Raw genomic sequence first — 20,027 nt, forward strand, 5'->3', positions numbered from 1 at the left:
GAGCACGTATTCAAGTACCAAGCTAGTTTATGTGACTCGTTGTCTTTGTGTTAAGGAAATACGATTCCCCAGTGCTGTATACCAATCAACTAGACCGTACTTCTCGACACCGCTCACCAAGACAGCAGCACCGGGTGTCTTTTCATTCTATCTATCAATGTGTAAACAGTTACCGTTTTGATGATTGCTAGTAATTGGTTTTTACCAGGAAATGTATGTAGATATGTTGATAAATCGACGTATTATTGAATAGTACGTGGAGAAATAAGCTTTTTTTAAGTTGAATTTCATTTGTGAAAAAGTTTTATAAAGAACAAAAGTGTGGTATGTCGTCGCTTTGCGGTATGATGCATTTTGTCAATTCTTCATTCATATTTTCCAAAAAATTTATCCTTATTTCTTAGAACCTTTCGTAAATGTTGTTGGTTCTAAATTGTCTTTATTTTAGGTGTCTGTTCACGTTGACAGCTTTCTCGTTCCTATATATGTGAACCATCTCTAAAAATTTTCTTTTTTCCACATTTGATTTCGTTTTTTTTTAAAATGCAGTTTTATTTTTTAACGTCGTATTGATGGTCTTTTAATCTATGTTCCAATAAATGAGATGTCTGTCCTATGTTAACAGCATCACAATTATAACAAAAATGGCGCTGAGTAACAGGTGGAAATTATTTTCGAATTAGTTTAGGTCGACCACTAAACGGCATTTTATAGTTTAATTCAATGGGGGACATCCTTACTAAAACTGTTAGGTCAACAACGGAAACTCGGGAAATCGATAGCATTCGTACATCCGGAAAAAGAAGAAAAAAAAATCTAATTTCACTCCTGCCGGCCCGTATAGTCTGTATAGTATCCTGGAGCTACCCGCATTAGGAATATCATCCGGTCAAGTGGTCCATAAATGAACAAACAGAAGTCTAAGGAACGACGTACGATTTCAACTGATTGCACTTTTGTAACTATCCCTGGTTTGCTTTCTCATACAATATAGGATATTATAAAGAATGTCTCAAAATTGATTTTCCTCCTTTAATGCACGGTTGAGGGCTTGTTGACGTTGAATTGCGTTTTGGATAAGTCTTATGTAATAATTAAAGTTTTCTATGGACTGTATGATATGTTAAAACTACTTATTGGACACATGAGTATCATACAATTCGCCAAAAACAGTCACTGCTTGACCTGTCTCATTATTAAAAAATTATGGTCCAATTATTGATCTAGATCAAACTGTACACCAAACAGCGATACGTTATGGATGCATTTGCTGTTCGACGATTCCATATGGGTTCTCAGAACCCTCAAAAGCGACTAACAGACCCTTCTTCTTCTTCAACTTCTTGAAAATCTGTCGATCTGTTAATTCTGAAGCTGCCTCTGCATCTTTTCCACAGAGGTGGATTTCCAACTATCTTTCCACCTTTTAGGTGGTCTCCTGGAAGGTCTTGAGCCGGGCGGGTTGATTTCTAGGACTATTCTCGGAAGTCTGTTCTCGTCCATCCGTCTTACATGGTTGTACCACTGCCTCTTACGTTGTCTTCCCCATCTCACAATGTCTTGTATCCCGCATTGCCACTTTGACATCTGTGTATTTCTTACTCTGTCTCTTCTTGTTTTCCCCACTATTGTTCTCAGTGTTTTCATCTCGGCCACCCTCAGCATTTGTTTCGTATTGTTGGTGTCCTCGCGGACTTCCGTGCCGTACGTCATGATGGGTCTGATACAAGTCTTGTAGATTCTAATTTTATATATAGTGCGGATGCTTTGTTAATATGGCTTCTAGGGTCTTTAACTGGTTCGTGGGTACTTGATATGTCTATACTCAGATATCTGAATTGCATAACTTGTTCTATGGGATTGTCCTCCACCTCCAGCTTACATCTGAGCGGATCCTTAGCGATTGTTATGCATTTGGTTTTGCTGATAGAAATGTTCATATTGAGTTGGCGGCTTACCAAGAAGAACTGAAAGACAAACAAACAGACCCTCCAAGGTGAAAATAAGCGCGAAGACGTAGATCTTTAGTGGATATAAGCTGTGAAGAGTTTTTAGAAATTTGCAAATGTGTAAGGCGTGTTAAAGCTGAATTATCGCGTGGGATCCTTTTTCCAGATTCTATTCTCTTCTATCCTGCGTCTTTTGTTTAATTTTGTACCAGCTTATCCCTCAATTTTTCTCTATTATTTTTTTTCTAAGAAATCTCATCTTGTTAATGTTAATGTTGCTTTTTTTATTCATATTCCTGTTTCTATTTGTTTTGGGTTTTTTCACAAGCTAGAAACTGTGTTTTAATTGCCTCGAACAATCTTCCAGCAGCTCCAATTCTCTCGTTTTCTCTAGTTCCAATCTCCCATCTTCTGTTTGTGTCATGCCAAGTTATTTGAAGCTTTTAACTTGCTCGATATTTGATTCTTCTAATTTTATCTTATATGTCTTCTTCATATTTATCCATCTCATAATAAAGTTAATAATAATGGTCTTAGTATGCATCCTTGCCTTACCATTTTTGTTGTTTCGATTTTAATTGGTAGCGTTCATTAGTTTTACTTCTATACCTACACATATTGACTCTGTCGAATGCTTTTTCAAGATCTATATAACATAATCGTATCTCTCGGTCTTCTCTAATAGTTTTTTCTGTTATTCATATAATTATGAAGCTGGAATCTGTCGTTCTTCTGTTTGTTCTAAATCTTTGTTGTGAGTCTTTTAGGCTCTTTCTAATCTTCTATTTCATCTATTTTATCTTATATTACAGTTTCTTGTGTCTCTTTTCTCTCATATTGGTGAGATTCTATCCACTTTTGACGTTTCTTCTGTGTCATATATTATTTTGTTTGGTATGATTTGTACTGTTTTTGTTATTTCTCTTTCTGCTGCTTTTATCATGTCTTTCGTTATTTGGTCTATTCCTGGTGCCTTCCTTATCATCAGTTTCTTTATGCCTGTTGTATTTGTTTTAAACTTATTCATCTTTTGCTATAATTTATTATAATGAAGATTATTTAAATGAATTGATTTATTTATAAAAACATAGTATTCCTAAAAATGTGACTCTTCTATATTTTTTATTCTAAAACAAGGATTTGCGAGTAGATTTGATTTATGGACATTGAGCAAATTTTATTGTATGTTATTTGGAAGTTAATTTGATTAATTTCAAGATGGAGGAAAGAGAATTCGAATCGGGCAAATAGTTTTGGAGTTATAGCGAAAAATGTGCAAAAAACATTTTGTAATATTATGAGGTTTTCAACTTGGTAATATGGGTATTTTATGGATATTAATCAGAACATATTTCGAGTTGTCTGATAGTAAATTTGCTTATCTTCAAAAGGAAGGAAAGAGAATTCGAATCGGGCAAATACTTTTGGAGTTATAGCGAAAAATGTGCAAAAAACATTTTGTAACATTATGAGGTTTTCATCTTGGTGATATGGGTATTTTATGGACATTAATCAGAACAAGTTTCATGTCTCCTGATAGTAAATTTGATTAATTTCAAGTTGGAGGAAAGAGAATTCGAATCGGGCAAATACTTTTGGAGTTATAGCGAAAAATGTGCATAAAACATTTTTTAACATTATGAGGTTTTCAAATTGGTAATATGGGTATTTTATGGACATTAATCAGAACAAGTTTCATGTCTCCTCATAGTAAATTTTTTTATCTTCAAGATGGCGGAAAGAGAATTTGAATCTGGCAAATAGTTTTGGAGTTATAACGAAAAATGTGCAAAAAACATTTTGTAACATTATGAGGTTTTCAACTTGGTAATATGGGTATTTTATGGACATTAATCAGAACATATTTCGAGTTGTCTGATAGTAAATTTGCTTATCTTCAAAAGGAAGGAAAGAGAATTTGAATCTGGCAAATAGTTTTGGAGTTATAGCGAAAAATGTGCATAAAACATTTTTTAACATTATGAGGTTTTCAAATTGGTAATATGGGTATTTTATGGATATTAATCAGAACATATTTCGAGTTGTCTGATAGTAAATTTGCTTATCTTCAAAAGGAAGGAAAGAGAATTCGAATCGGGCAAATACTTTTGGAGTTATAGCGAAAAATGTGCAAAAACATTTTGTAACATTATGAGGTTTTCATCTTGGTGATATGGGTATTTTATGAACATTAATCAGAACAAGTTTCTTGTCTCCTGATAGTAAATTTGATTAATTTCAAGTTGGAGGAAAGAGAATTTGAATCTGGCAAATAGTTTTGGAGTTATAGCGAAAAATGTGCATAAAACATTTTTTAACATTATGAGGTTTTCAAATTGGTAATATGGGTATTTTATGGACATTAATCAGAACAAGTTTCATGTCTCCTCATAGTAAATTTTTTTATCTTCAAGATGGCGGAAAGAGAATTTGAATCTGGCAAATAGTTTTGGAGTTATAACGAAAAATGTGCAAAAAACATTTTGTAACATTATGAGGTTTTCAACTTGGTAATATGGGTATTTTATGGACATTAATCAGAACATATTTCGAGTTGTCTGATAGTAAATTTGCTTATCTTCAAAAGGAAGGAAAGAGAATTTGAATCTGGCAAATAGTTTTGGAGTTATAGCGAAAAATGTGCATAAAACATTTTTTAACATTATGAGGTTTTCAAATTGGTAATATGGGTATTTTATGGATATTAATCAGAACATATTTCGAGTTGTCTGATAGTAAATTTGCTTATCTTCAAAAGGAAGGAAAGAGAATTCGAATCGGGCAAATACTTTTGGAGTTATAGCGAAAAATGTGCAAAAACATTTTGTAACATTATGAGGTTTTCATCTTGGTGATATGGGTATTTTATGAACATTAATCAGAACAAGTTTCTTGTCTCCTGATAGTAAATTTGATTAATTTCAAGTTGGAGGAAAGAGAATTTGAATCTGGCAAATAGTTTTGGAGTTATAGCGAAAAATGTGCATAAAACATTTTTTAACATTATGAGGTTTTCAAATTGGTAATATGGGTATTTTATGGACATTAATCAGAACAAGTTTCATGTCTCCTCATAGTAAATTTTTTTATCTTCAAGATGGCGGAAAGAGAATTTGAATCTGGCAAATAGTTTTGGAGTTATAACGAAAAATGTGCAAAAAACATTTTGTAACATTATGAGGTTTTCAACTTGGTAATATGGGTATTTTATGGACATTAATCAGAACATATTTCGAGTTGTCTGATAGTAAATTTGCTTATCTTCAAAAGGAAGGAAAGAGAATTTGAATCTGGCAAATAGTTTTGGAGTTATAGCGAAAAATGTGCATAAAACATTTTTTAACATTATGAGGTTTTCAAATTGGTAATATGGGTATTTTATGGATATTAATCAGAACATATTTCGAGTTGTCTGATAGTAAATTTGCTTATCTTCAAAAGGAAGGAAAGAGAATTCGAATCGGGCAAATACTTTTGGAGTTATAGCGAAAAATGTGCAAAAAACATTTTGTAACATTATGAGGTTTTCATCTTGGTGATATGGGTATTTTATGAACATTAATCAGAACAAGTTTCTTGTCTCCTGATAGTAAATTTGATTAATTTCAAGTTGGAGGAAAGAGAATTTGAATCTGGCAAATAGTTTTGGAGTTATAGCGAAAAATGTGCATAAAACATTTTTTAACATTATGAGGTTTTCAAATTGGTAATATGGGTATTTTATGGACATTAATCAGAACAAGTTTCATGTCTCCTCATAGTAAATTTTTTTATCTTCAAGATGGCGGAAAGAGAATTTGAATCTGGCAAATAGTTTTGGAGTTATAACGAAAAATGTGCAAAAAACATTTTGTAACATTATGAGGTTTTCAACTTGGTAATATGGGTATTTTATGGACATTAATCAGAACATATTTCGAGTTGTCTGATAGTAAATTTTATTATCTTCAAGATGGAGGAAAAAGAATTTGAATCTGGCAAATAGTTTTGGAGTTATAGCGAAAAATGTGCATAAAACATTTTTTAACATTATGAGGTTTTCAAATTAGTAATATGGGTATTTTATGGACATTAATCAGAACAAGTTTCATGTCTCCTGATAGTAAATTTGATTAATTTCAAGTTGGAGGAAAGAGAATTTGAATCGGGCAAATAGTTTTGGAGTTGTAGCAAATAATGTTCCAAAAATATTTTGTAACATTATGAGGTTTTCAACTTGGTAATATGACTATTTTATGGACATTAATCAGATCATATTTCGGGTCGTCTGATGGTAAATTTGATTATCTTCAAGATAGAGGAGAGAAAATTTGAATCGGGCAAATAGTTTTGGAGTTTTAGCGGAAAATGTGCAAAAAACATTTTGTAACATTATGAGGTTTTCAAATTGGCAATATGGGTATTTTATGGACATTAATCAGAATATATTTCAGGTCGTCTGATAGTAAATTTGATTAACTTTAAAGTGAAGGAAAAAAAATTTGAATCAGGCAAATAGTTTTGGAGTTTTAGCGAAAAATGTGCAAAAAACCTGTATTTGTAGCTTTACGAGGTTTTCAATTTGGTAATATGGCTATTTTATGGACAATGATCAAAATTTGTTGTATGTTGTCTGATAGAAAATTTTATTATCTTCAAGATGGATGAAGAAGGATTCAAATCGGGCAAATAATTTTGAAGTTATAACAAAAAATGTATCGAAAATAATTCTACTCACAACAGTACGTTTTGAACGTGCTGGTATGAATATTTTACAGAATTTCATGTTCACAGTTTAATAGTATGTATAACCAGATTCAAAATTAAGTAAAAATATTTGATATATGAGAAATCGTCTCGAAGTTTTGACCAAAAAAGTATCTTAGATTAGTGTCGCCTAGGACAAGGATTTACCGCAAGTTAACTAATCTTTATAACCGTCTAATAGCGAAACCATTGAACCTATTTCATGACAACCATGTTTATCGACGCAAAATTAACAGTTTTCCAAAAAAATTAGATACAAAAAAATTTGTACGAGGCCTTGTTTCCGACATAAATAAAAAATTAAAAATCGTTATATTTCGTAAAGAGTATCAACGAAAAATTTCCGATTATTCTTCAAAATTATTAAATAAATCAAATAATCCACGATAGTTGACAGTATAATATGGGCGCGACAACAGTCAGACAACCATATTACAACATAACAACGGAACTAATGGCATATAATGTTACGGTTGGTTCGGTTCCATTCAGACAATACAATCACGCTGTCACACAGTTAATTTGTATATATGTGTGTGTTTGTATTAAAATGAGACGTTCCGAACGGCATATGGATCCTATATCCTTCACAAAAACATACACAGTGTCCCAAATAAAACATATTTTGAAATACTAATTTATCGAAATACGTCCCTGTAATACCGAACAAATGAAATGTTGTCCGACAACCGAAATTCCTCTGCTTCAGAAATCGAAAAATCCAGTTACTCATGATCATGATAGACAGTTGAAGACTTCGCGAGTTATGCACAATCTTCTGTCTCGTTCCAGAACGTTCGATGGAAGCAGTAGAAAGCGAGATGCGCGTATATACTTGTACGGTGCGCTAAAGGCATATTTGAATACTTGTTAAAATTTTTGTGACGATTGCAAACGGCTAGTTTTTGTTTGGAGAGGCCTTTACGACGACGCGTTGATAACCTAAGACGTGGAAAGTGTTAACAAGGCTATTATACATTATGTTAAAATACGTGATTCCCATACCGATTATTTTTTATGAATTTGATATTGTTAACATTATTTTTGATATTATAAACGTATAAAAATTATGTTTGTTATTAATTTGAATACATGAAAATCATAACGAACACATACGAGACCTCTAAGTACCTCTGGAAAACCAACATAATGAGAAAACAATCGATAACGGACAATGTTTTATGTAAACAAATCTTAAAACGATTATAGTGGGATTGACGTTTAATTACCTCACTTTATGGCCGCCAGCTGGCGTTGGGATCGAGGGATGGATGATCGCATACGTGATACAGTTGACCAGTGCTAATTTATATAGAAGGATATGCATAGAGGTAGATTTTATAGAGCTACTAGACCATTACGCGAAGAATACCATTGGGAAAGAAGATATACTTTTGTATAATATGAGAGAAGCTTTCAAACTATATTTACCAAAAATGTACATCAAAGATTCACAATAGATATTGTTTTTGTTTTACCTTGATGTTATCCAGAACCATTTTTGTAGAATTTCGAGTTGAAATCGGTTTCTGGATTCGTATTTCTTCACCGGCCGTCTTTTGCACGTTGTCAATGCCACCTTTGGACATATTATATTAATTTTTAGCTTGTGTATGGCTCATAATATCATCACTGAATAATCGATGTTGTTTTCCACCGAATTACCACCATGAGTGCAGAACGCCGTACCGTTCTTGGATTGTTAAAAGTTATTACATCCATATAGACGATTTTGAGGTTATAACATATAACAATAAAATGTCAAACTACAAGATTTACGTAAAATTAAAACAAAATCGAGTGTGAAATCGTAGAAACTAACAATTTTCGAGTTAGGTTCAACATAAAACCAAGATAAAACGCGTTTTGATACCTGATTTCGTGTCCAGTTACGATATTGGTATGTAGAAGAAGGCCATACAAACAAAAACATTGACAAAGTGAAATAATGTTGACGATTTTGAGGTTATACTAACAATAAAACGTCAAACTACAAGATAAAAGTGAAATTAATACAATATCTAGTGTGAAATCAAGTTCCCATTGTAGAAACTAACAATTTTTGAAATAGGTTCAACATAAAACCACGATAAAACGCGTTTTGATACCTGATTTCGTGTCCTGTTACGATATTGGTATGTACAAGATGGCCATAGAAACAAAAACAATGACACAGTGAAATAATTTTGACGATTTTGAGGTTATACTAACAATAAAACGTCAAACTACAAGATAAAAGTGAAATTAATACAATATCTAGTGTCAAATCAAGTTCCCATTGTAGAAACTAACAATTTTTGAGTCAGGTTTAACATAAAACCAAGAGAAAACGCGTTTTGATATCTGATTTCGTGTCCTGTTAAGATATTGGTATGTACAAGATGGCCATACAAACAAAAACATTGACAAAGTGAAATAATGTTGACGATTTTGAGGTTATAGTAACAATAAAACGTCAAACTACAGGATTCACGTAAAATTAAAACAAAATCGAGTGTAAAATCAAGTTCACAACGTAGAAACTAACAATTTTCGAGTTAGGTTCAACATAAAACCAAGATAAAGGGCGTTTTGATACTGATTTCGTGTCCTGTTACGATATTGGTATGTAGAAGAAGGCCATACAAACAAAAACATTGACACAGTGTAATAATGTTGACGATTTTGAGGTTATAGTAACAATAATACATCAAACTACAGGATTTACGTAAAATTAAAACAAAATCGAGTGTGATATCAAGTTCACAACGTAGAAACTAACATTTTCGAGTTAGGTTTAACATAAAACCAAGATAAAACGCGTTTTGATACCTAATTTCGTGTCCTATTGGTATGTACAAGATGGCCATACAAACAAAAACATTGACAAAGTGAAATAATGTTGACGATTTTGAGGTTATAGTAACAATAATACGTCAAACTACAGGATTTACGTAAAATTAAAACAAAATCGAGTGTGATATCAAGTTCACAACGTAGAAACTAACATTTTCGAGTTGGGTTTAACATAAAAACAAGAGAAAACGCGTTTTTGAGGTTATACTAACAATAAAACGTAAAACTACATGATAAAAGTGAAATCAATACAATATCTAGTGTGAAATCAAGTTCCCATCGTAGAAACTAACAATTTTTGAGTTAGGTTTAACATAAAATCAAGAGAAAATGCGTTTTGATAGCTGATCTCGTGTCCTGTTACGATATTCGTATGTACCTACAAGATGGCGTTACAAACAAAAACATTGACACAGTGAAATAATTTTGACGATTTTGAGGTTATACTAACAATAAAACGTCGAACTAGAAGATAGAAGTAAAATTAATACAATATCGAGTTCACAACGTAGAAATTTTCGAGTTAGGTTCAACATAAAACCAATCTCTCATAAATGTGGACTAGCCATATTACCCTACACGTTTTCACGTCCCAATAAGAACCAATTCCATATATTATTGATTGCCATGTAATAATTATAATCCAAATGTGGCAACCCTGTAGCAATTCGAGCGTTCTCTATTGTCGGATTTCTTCGAGAGAAAAAACAAAAGATGTTTTCACCTTCAATTATTCTAGAATTTGTGACGTTTCGAGACGAATTATCACCCGACACCAGGCGTGTTAACTTGGTTAGTTATTTCTGACTGCACTTTTAGGTTCGATTGTCTCGAACGACCAAAGGAATAACGATGATTCCAATAAGAAAAAATACGAAAATGTGAAAGAAAACAAAAAATATTCAAGCGACAGGTGCTTTCGATTAATTTAACATTTAAAATAGGTTAAATAACACTTTTTTAGCCACATTTCACGAAAAAAACTTTTCAATTTCAACGTTCTATATTCATTTTTTTTTCATATTGGATTGTTAAGTTTTACTCCCTGCAGTACGTTTTTAAATATTTTTTTTCAAACGCTGTGAACTTAAGTGGACACTTTGTATAATAATAAGCTACTAAATTACCGAATTTTCTTGATAAAACTATGAGGTAATTCAATATATTTTCTTTTCGCCCTCGTATAACTAATCATCACAAATCTACGAAAGGTACATGTGCTTTATCCAAGAAATTATCAGCCAAGTTATTTTTAAATCTTCTAGAAGTGATTATTAACATTTTATGAACTCTAATCGATGAAACCTTTAGAAACGGGTTTTTCCTTGGCTGTCTCAAAACATCTATAATTGTTTTTTATGGCTTCGGTTATTTGTGAACGATCATCCAGTGGATTTTCTTCAACATTTATGGAGTCGTCACCTCATTTGGTCGACTGCTGGTCTTCGCAAGTCGTGCAGTCTCGTCGAAACTCCGCTACCCAATATTTTACTGTTCATAACGATGACCAATTTTTTCCTAAACGTTCACTATTAATAGCTGCTAAACCAATATTAATCAACTTCATGTCTTCAAACTTGAATTGTATGTTGTATAGATTATAAAATTTTTCAAACAACTACCGCCATCTCTATGTCGAGCCAGGTAATTCTGGGACTAACCTCGTAGAATTGTGAAATTTTTTTGTGGCAATAAACCTTATCTTTTCCTAATCTAGAAAAAAAAAAAAAGGTTCAACGGAAGAAGAAATTGATACCGGCATTAGACGCGATGTTTATAGTCTCTAATTGGAGTCGTTTAAAACCGATGAACAAAAAGAAAATTAAAAAAAAATATATATTAGAATGAAATAGACTGTAGCAGGTGTGAATCGGAGTTGAGTAATTATAAATTCTCACCTTTACTTTCTCGAAGAAAAAAAATATCGTATATATAAGCTTTCCATATGCTTGAATTGTAAATTACATTTGAAGATGGTCATTTTATTATATTGAAACGTTTTATCGTAGGTATAATGGTAGTAATATTTGAAATTAAGAGGGATAAAAACGAAAGGGCGAAGGTATTATACAACTAGGGTAGTTTTTACCAAAACACCATAATAAAAGAGGTAGTTTTAAGCATTATTGCCATATCTCATATTTCGTTGGATATACTGTCAAGCATTTGATACCAAGAAACTCATTTTTTAGGAAAAGCGGATGAAAATATTCAGAAATCAATTAAAAGTGCAGTATTTAGGTATTGGGTACAATATGGGGTACCCGAATTGATTAAATGCGTGCATCAAGCGTATCTTCAATCCGTGAATTTAGCTGACAGATTAACAAAGAGTTAATACTAACCCAACCTAACCTAACCGATCCTAACCTAACCTAACCTAACCTAACCTAACCTAACCTAACCTAACCTAACCCAACCTAACCTAACCGAACCTAACCTAACCTAACCTAACCTAGCCTAACCTAACCATTCTTGAACTAAAAGGCTTGGTTGTGGAAAATTCAAAATATACAATTTTTTAATTATTTTGAATCTAATATCAAAAAGAAATTTTTGTTCAATATTTCAATATAATATTGAACATTTGCTCATATTGGAAAATGTTGCTGATGGTTTTTATTTTTGTCTTAATGATAATAGTTATTCAAAAGTTCGCATGTTTGTCCATCTCTAGAACTCACTTGGGCAGATCAAATTTTCTTCTGTGTTCGTCGAACGATCTTTCGAAGTCTGCGGACGATATTTCTTTGCATTGGAAGGAGTATTTTAAGAATCTGCTCCACAATAAAAGTCTATTCTATCGATAATATGCGTTTATCGTGATTACAGATGTTGCATATTCGAAACTTTTAAAATATCCATTGTATTCAATTCAGGGAAAAGTGGTGGCCATGCAAATGAACCTCCCCGACCAATCCAGCTATTAGGAAAAATGTTATTGAGATGATTTCATCATTTAGGACAAATTAAAATCTTCACGATACAATTCAAAATACGATTTATGATAATTTTTGTCAGAATGTCTCGTTAAGGCATGTACAACGATCTAAAAATCTATAATCTACAAGTGAGTTGTTAACCATTGAGCATGAGCCGTCCTTGGCCTTCAAATAGTAGTGTAGAATTATTTATTGCGTCAATCACATTCGTAATCATCCATTAAAAATTCATAATGTTAGAAATTAAAATTAGAAAAATATAAGTTATGATTTTGCAACTTCAAAGGCCTATAACTCATAAACGAGGCGTCGTATGAGAATTTTTTTCTCACACACGAATTTTTTACAACGAAACACTGTACAAGTAAGAATTATTTTCTTTTTTGAGTAATATTTATTGGCGATCCATCCTTTATAAAAATTATCGTATAGAAAAAACACGAAAAAAGTTATTCAGGAAAGCAAACGTTACAAATAATCCGATTTTTCTCATAACTAGCACAGCCAACATAAGCCCATTTATACCAGAATCAGAAAATGCAAACTGCATCTTCTTCCAAATTTTCTTGATACTCAGGTTCAGCAGACTAATTTGGAAAAAAAAACTAGCGTTTGTTTCCTTTTTTTACGCAACTGACTTCATTTATGTCGGCTGATTTGTTTTTGACCCTTCTTCCTTTCGAAACTCTTTTTCATAATCAGTTTTGGACCAGATGGAACATGGATCAAGTTTGCAGGTATAATCTGTTTCTCAGGGGCTTTAATAAGCTTGTGTTGGACTATGGTTAGGCCAGCTCCATCATAGCTGAAGATCCTGGCTGGATTTTGATCTACTATTTTTATTCACTTTCTTTTGGTACGTCAAATGATTTTTTTTATATAATTAGCCTTGCATAAAATGTATATCAATCTGCACACAACTTTTTGGGTTATCTCAAAAAAAATCTTCCCATTTCTAAGCAGCGAAAGATTTACATTGTTACCAGGAGATCCCTCAATCTCTACGTACATTTCTAAGGTTATAGAGGTTCATGTAGCACGTTTCTTTGCTATAATTGCTGAAATAATTTGTTCCTTGTTCCAAATATTTCGTTTTTCAAACATCTGAAAGTGAATACTTTGATTTTATAGTGCCGTAATATGGTGTAGTTCAATTTAGGAATTGATAGGTATCCCATATTAGGAAAAGATTGGATTTTTGGAAGAGGAATGTTTTTGAAAAAAACAGTCACTAGAAACTTGTATTTATACACAAAATTACAACAACCTAAATAGTTGAAACATAACACGTTGAGTTGCTTCGACTGGACGTTTTCTAGGAAGTCGTTGGTTCATAATAGATGTCGAAGCTTACCTAAAACGAACTTATTCCATTCATGTCGTAGATAAAATATAGTATTCTAGGTAATATCATTTTTTGACTGTCTAAAGTTTCTATTGTCATTTTGACAGCGTCTCGAAAACAACATCAATACTTTTATTAACAATGGCATCGAAATAAAAGTAATAACATTCCAGCAGACAACATATTAGCTTTATTAAAACAAGCCAAGTCTTCTGCTGACCACTCGAGCGCGAATTTATTTTATTGCTTATCCTTTGAGTGTGGTCCTCATTTCGTTGATGTCTACACTGTAAAATATATCAGATCAAAATTTAATATTTATATAATCTACAGCTTCTTTCCTAGTTCCATAATCTTTTATTCAATTTAACTTAAAAATTTGAGCGGTAGATTTTAGTTAATTTCGATGCTCCCTGTTTAAATGAAAAGAAGAGTCTATAATATCTACTCTCCAATCTCATTATGTCCACTTTTTATCTTCATTAATTTCTCTATTTCCAATTAGCTGCGTTTACATGGTTCCAAGCAAGTCTGCAGACAAGGTCGGTTTTTTGGGATGCGCGTGGGATAATTTTCAATGATTATCTTGAAAAAGGATCCATGGTGAATATTATGTGAAAATATTCCATTGTTTTGACAAAGGAATCAAGCAGAAACGGCAGCATTTGGCTAAGAAGAAAGTGTTGTTTCATCAAGACAATACACCAGCTCACACACCCGTTATTCCAATGGCTAAAATTAATGAAATAAAGTTTGAATCGCTACCTCATGCACCTTATTTACCATATTTAGCCTCATCGGATTATTTTCTGCTCCCAGACTTTAGAAAATGGTTCGGTGGTCAAAGATTTTGGTGTTTCCTTTGTTGGAACCATCCTAGTTCAAATCAACTAACCTACAACCAAAAAACAAACTACAAAACCAAAAGACAACGGTAATAAAAAGACAAAATCACCTTAACCTCCATAGGTATATATCTAGGAACCATCCTAGACCAAGAAATGGCATTAGTAGTCGCCTAGACCAAATATGCCAGAAGATGATAAAGCTGGACTTAGAAATGAATCTCCAACTCATCAGGATCATTCTTCTTCCCATGATACTACAAGTTCTCAAAAAAAGCTTTAAATCTAATTATATATAATCATGAAGCAAGCAGAGTTTACCATTTGGTACAGAAACGAGAGCTGGATCTAGAGAAGATGGAAAATATCATAGTGGAAAATACCAGTGGAAGATTTGAAACAAAAGAGAAAAGAATCACTCTTCAGGGTATGTATTCTCAGAACGTGCTCAAGTTTCATTAATTTATAGGTTATGTTTTACAAATATTAACCTTATTTTTATTGTTGTCATTCAAATAAATGTAGTTTATATATCGTGAAATGAATTAATAGAAAACTGTTATATATAGTATATGTTTTTTGCTGTGTATACCATATAGGACCCAGACAACCATATTTTTCGTTACAGACAATTTAACATATGATAAAGTGTACTAAACGCCGCGTCAGCTATATAGAAAAAAAAACTCTAAGATACGCTGTTTAAGAGCAATTGGCATGGGGTGGTAGAATGTTGATACCATTTGATTAATGTGAGGAAATTACATTTTACGAGCTTAGCACAAATTGGTGTTTCCCAAGGATATTCTCGATTATATAAAAAATTACTGATGTGTTTATGTATCTAGGACATAACTTATTAATAAAGTGATTTGAAGGGATAATCTAGTACGATCCAAAGAATAATTTTATAATAATATGAGAAGAATTTTCATCATTGAAAACACTTTTATCTGGACTATGGACTTTCAAAACCTTTCTCTGAATTATTGAAACATTTTCTCTGGATTGTGGACGTTCAAAATATTCCCTCTGGATTATGGACTGTCAAAGCATTCTCTCTGGATTATGGACTGTCAAAACATTCTCTCTGGATTGTGGACGCTCAAAATATTCTCTCTGAACTATGGGCTGTCAAAACTTTCTCACATCTCTGGATTATGGACTGTCAAAACATTCTCTCTGGATTGTGGACGTTCAAAATATTCTCTCTGAACTATGAACTGTCAAAACATTCTGTTTAGATTATGGACTGTCAAAGCATTCTCTCTGGATTATGACTGTCAAAACATTCCCTATGGATTGTGGACTTCCAAAACATTCTCTCTGGATAGTGGACGTTCAAAATATTCTCTCTGAACTATGAACTGTCAAAACATTCTGTTTAGATTATGGACTGTCCAAACATTCTCTGGATTGTGGACTGTCAAAACCTCTATCTGAACTATGGACTGTCAAAACCTCTCTCTGAACTTTACACTCTCAAAACCTCTATCTGAACTATGGACTGGCAAAACATTCTCTATGGACTGTCATCGTATTTGTTGACAGGTTTGGTTGCTTTAAGAGAAAGAAGTACCCAAAATTCACACGGTACCAAGACTGGTTAGTAAAGTAGGCGGGGCTGTACAATTTTCAACCAAATACTGGCGAACAGAGATATTTGCGTTTACAATCGCATTATCATGGTGGAAAAACTAGTTTTTTGTATTCCTAGTCTAAATGAAAGGTCATTGATAGTTTTAGCAATGATTTTTTAGACCTCTATGAGATAAAACTGGAACAAGATCTATACGACAAACAATTGATCACAATACACTCACAATAATACGCATTTTTCGTTTTATTAGTTTCAACAAGTTGAATCCATTTCGCATATTATAAAAAATGGCTACTAATGGGCTTTAATTCATTGTGGAGTCGAAATATTCCACATCTTATTCACTTATGTAGATGTGCCTATGATTCAAAATTTCTTAGGTTTTCGCATTTTTTAAATGTCAAATTAAAGATTACCCTTACTATCTAAATTTGACCATAGTTTTTATTTACTTTTATCTATGGTGAATTTTTTCTGTATATGGGATCATTTCATCATTCGCATGCCTTTTGAGTCCAATAGATTGGAAGTGATATCCTTTCATTTTCCATTCTCTTAAGTCTTCCATCACCTCTGCCTTCTTGTTCTATGTCCATTATTTTTTTTTTGCTGCTCTAAAATCTCTCTTTATTTGATCCAGCCAAGCTTTCGTATTTTGTTATTTTGCTTAGTTCTGATTCTTTGAATAGATTCCATGTTTCATTATTTGACCTTCTTAGCCATTATACTCCCTCCTTTTTTCCCTCCGAGTATTTTCCTTTCCTATGTATCTAACTGCTATTATTGATAATCAACGCCGTTTTTCTAAAGAGTTTTTTTGGAGCTTCTTATTGCATTCAACGCCCCCTATTATTTGTAGATTGTAGACTGTTTGGGGAAGTTGGGAGGCCTAACATTTGGAGAGGTTTTGTGTCCCACTGTCTACTTCCTCCGACACTAGTTTGGACGTACACTCAATAGCTTTTCGTACCTTTAAACCTGCACATTTTTTTATTGTTATCAGCTCTACCTAAAAATGCTGTACCTAGATGTATGGAGAGCTTGCATTTTGGTCCAGAAATATCCAGTCCAGCTCCATGCCTTAGTTTTGACCTTTCGTGTATCAGAAAGATATATCTCGAGCTTGCGGATTGGTCAACTTCGAATGAGGTATCTTTGTTCAACATGCTATACATTTGGTCTATTGATTTGTCAACTTTTTCTAGTTGCATTAGCTCCAGAAGTCTTAGGTGACCTGGCTTTGGTTCTACTAGCATCGCTCAATGTCTCCTTCTTCACTATGATGTGAAGTGAAAAGGAGACAGGTGTGTGCCTCTAAGGCTGTAATAGAGCAGGCTTACATTGATCCTAGAATACCTGGAAAGATCAGCCTTTGAATTTTGTTTTGTGTTTTCTGAGGTGTTGTTTGTTCAGTTTTTGACCACCAAACAAGCGCTGTATATGGGTGTGATGACTGTTTGGTATATCTTCCTTCATTATCCTAGCTTCTGGATTTCCTCTTTCGTCATCGTCGTCCTTCCTAACCACCCAAAGATATACTTTGAACAGTGTAATCTGTGTGGGGTATATTGAAAACGTGGAGACTGTTTGAATTTCACTTAAATATGAAGTTGTCATATGTTATACAGGGTATTTAAAGAGTACCAATCATGAAACTATCAAATTATACATCAAGAAAAATGTCTACCTATTTCTAAACATGATTATTCATTATTTTTTCTTGATGTAAAACAATAAAACAACTTTTTCTATTAATATAAATTATCTGAGTCCTAAAATCGTCCTTTATTTATTTCAATGACTTTCCGAAAACGACTACCTGTCCGAAATATAACCGAAAATCTAATAAAATCCCTTATAATAAACTCGGTTGACACTACCTTACCCGATGAGTTCAAGACAATCGCTAAAATTTACGTCTAGACATAAATTAACTTCACGCCCTTTTTCTGCCCAGTCAAATATATACAGCGTCGTCTCCATGATAAATTTCCTTTGACATAACTCATCTGTCTTATTCGTATCAGAGGAAGAGACTTTTCTTCTTTTTTTGTTAATCTTATGACAGTTGACGTTTTAAAGGTTATGTATTCTCGATTATTTCTATGGTTTTTCGTATATAGATATATATCTGTTTTGTAGAACGTAGGTGTGAAATGTCGATGGTTGTTAGACGCTTTTTAAAGAAATTGATACGTTCTAAAAGCAGATGTTGACTATCTTAAAATTCGAACTGAAAATCAAGAAAACTAGATTGAAAATAACTTAAATTAGTTTGAAAATAAGAGAAATTTGTTATAAAATAGCACCACTGCCATTATAATAAATTTCATAGATTTCCGTGGCAGTTTATGCTGATGTGAACCTTTCTTATTCAAAACATGAATGCAATACTTATAAACCTCCGTTGACTCATGCACACGCTGCGGTTGTAACATTTTTGAATATCAAAAAATATGAAAGACCCGCCTCTGCTATTTACTACTACATTTTCGAAAATTGATAATATACCCGAAAGCTTTTAAGTTACAAAAATATATGTATAAGTATTTTGACCCTTGTTACGATCGTCACTAGAGTCGGATTCGTTGAGATTACGAACTATTCTGCTCTTAACAGACATTAAACTGCGCCCCTCTGTGTTAATCAGCAGGTGTCAATTCTTCACTTGTCAACCGGTGCGCTATGCACTTGTTTTGTATCATCAATCTTACCGCTATCACCGACTAGATCTACTAGAAATTGAAACGGACACTGTTACCACTGATAAAATTTGAAAGATGATGGTATACCTGCTTAGCGGTTCGTGTAGAAATTCTTATTTAATATTTCCAAGAATTTTTGTATTGTTTTATGTCAATATCTATAAAAACAGAAACGTCGTGGCTTTAACTAAGTTTACCAAGGCGATAATTTGAGAAAACATCGTCAAGAACTTCATCTACAAGCACAAGTTTTTCCTTCCGATCTTTTTGTAATTTAGTTGTTGATGTGACATCTCATGAAGTTATAGTAAAGCCCTAGTTCAAAATATGGAATCTTTGCACCTTTTTTAGACAAGGCTAACTACTCCTTCATTACCTAGTAGGTTTGTAACTATATAAAGCTATCGGAGAGGTTTTTATTCATACACTTCTGTTCTAACCGTTCTGGAAAGTAAGTTTTGTTCAAAAAGTGCCCAATCTAGCTCTTGGTACTAATTTAGAACAATCTGTATACCAAAGAGCTTGCATAAGATCTTTATTGGCTTTATTGAATACTGTTTCGAATGAAATGTCTATATTCATCATTTGGTCTAGACCTGTTAGATTTCCAGATTTCTATCTGTATTAGCCTAAATATCTAGCCTTTCTCTATAAGGTGAAAGGGGGAGAGGTTTAACAATAAGGCATCCTATCTGACGTTCTTCATTGATGGAATCTTCTTCCAAACGTTCCTTGGTAATAACCACATATCCAGTTGACTTTATAAAACGATATATAAGCTCAAGAAGATGTCTAATTTGAAACATTCATCTTGGACAAAAAAATAAATTGTTTTGGAGGTACCTCAATCAAGGAACTAAAGAAGGAAGACCCCAGAAAATATGATACTAAAGTAGATGTGAATATTACATCAACAAAACATGATTACGTACACAGAAAAAACTGGAAGAAGAAAGTATAGGAGTTGTTGAATATAAATGATGGACTTTACAAATTAAATTGATGTACCAAGTACCAGAACATCCTCTAGGATGTTGAAGCAATTAGAAATCCAATTCAT

The 20,027-nt window shown here is 32.8% G+C and overlaps 1 protein-coding gene across 1 annotated transcript; it reads right to left on the minus strand.

The window, feature by feature from the left end:
- Positions 1-1,362: 1,362 nt before the first annotated feature.
- Positions 1,363-1,713, minus strand: LOC130451715 (uncharacterized). Its single transcript, XM_056790913.1, has one exon. It carries the CDS (start codon positions 1,711-1,713, stop codon positions 1,363-1,365), a length of 351 nt encoding a protein of 116 aa, XP_056646891.1.
- Between the last annotated feature and the right edge of the window lie 18,314 nt (positions 1,714-20,027).

This window comes from Diorhabda sublineata, chromosome 1 (assembly GCF_026230105.1).
Source record: "Diorhabda sublineata isolate icDioSubl1.1 chromosome 1, icDioSubl1.1, whole genome shotgun sequence".
NCBI classification, from domain to species: domain Eukaryota; kingdom Metazoa; phylum Arthropoda; class Insecta; order Coleoptera; family Chrysomelidae; genus Diorhabda; species Diorhabda sublineata.

What these genes read in the sequence shown, in the direction of transcription:
- LOC130451715 (XM_056790913.1), bottom strand. Translation starts at nt 1,713, where the DNA reads ATGACGTACGGCACGGAAGTCCGCGAGGACACCAACAATACGAAACAA.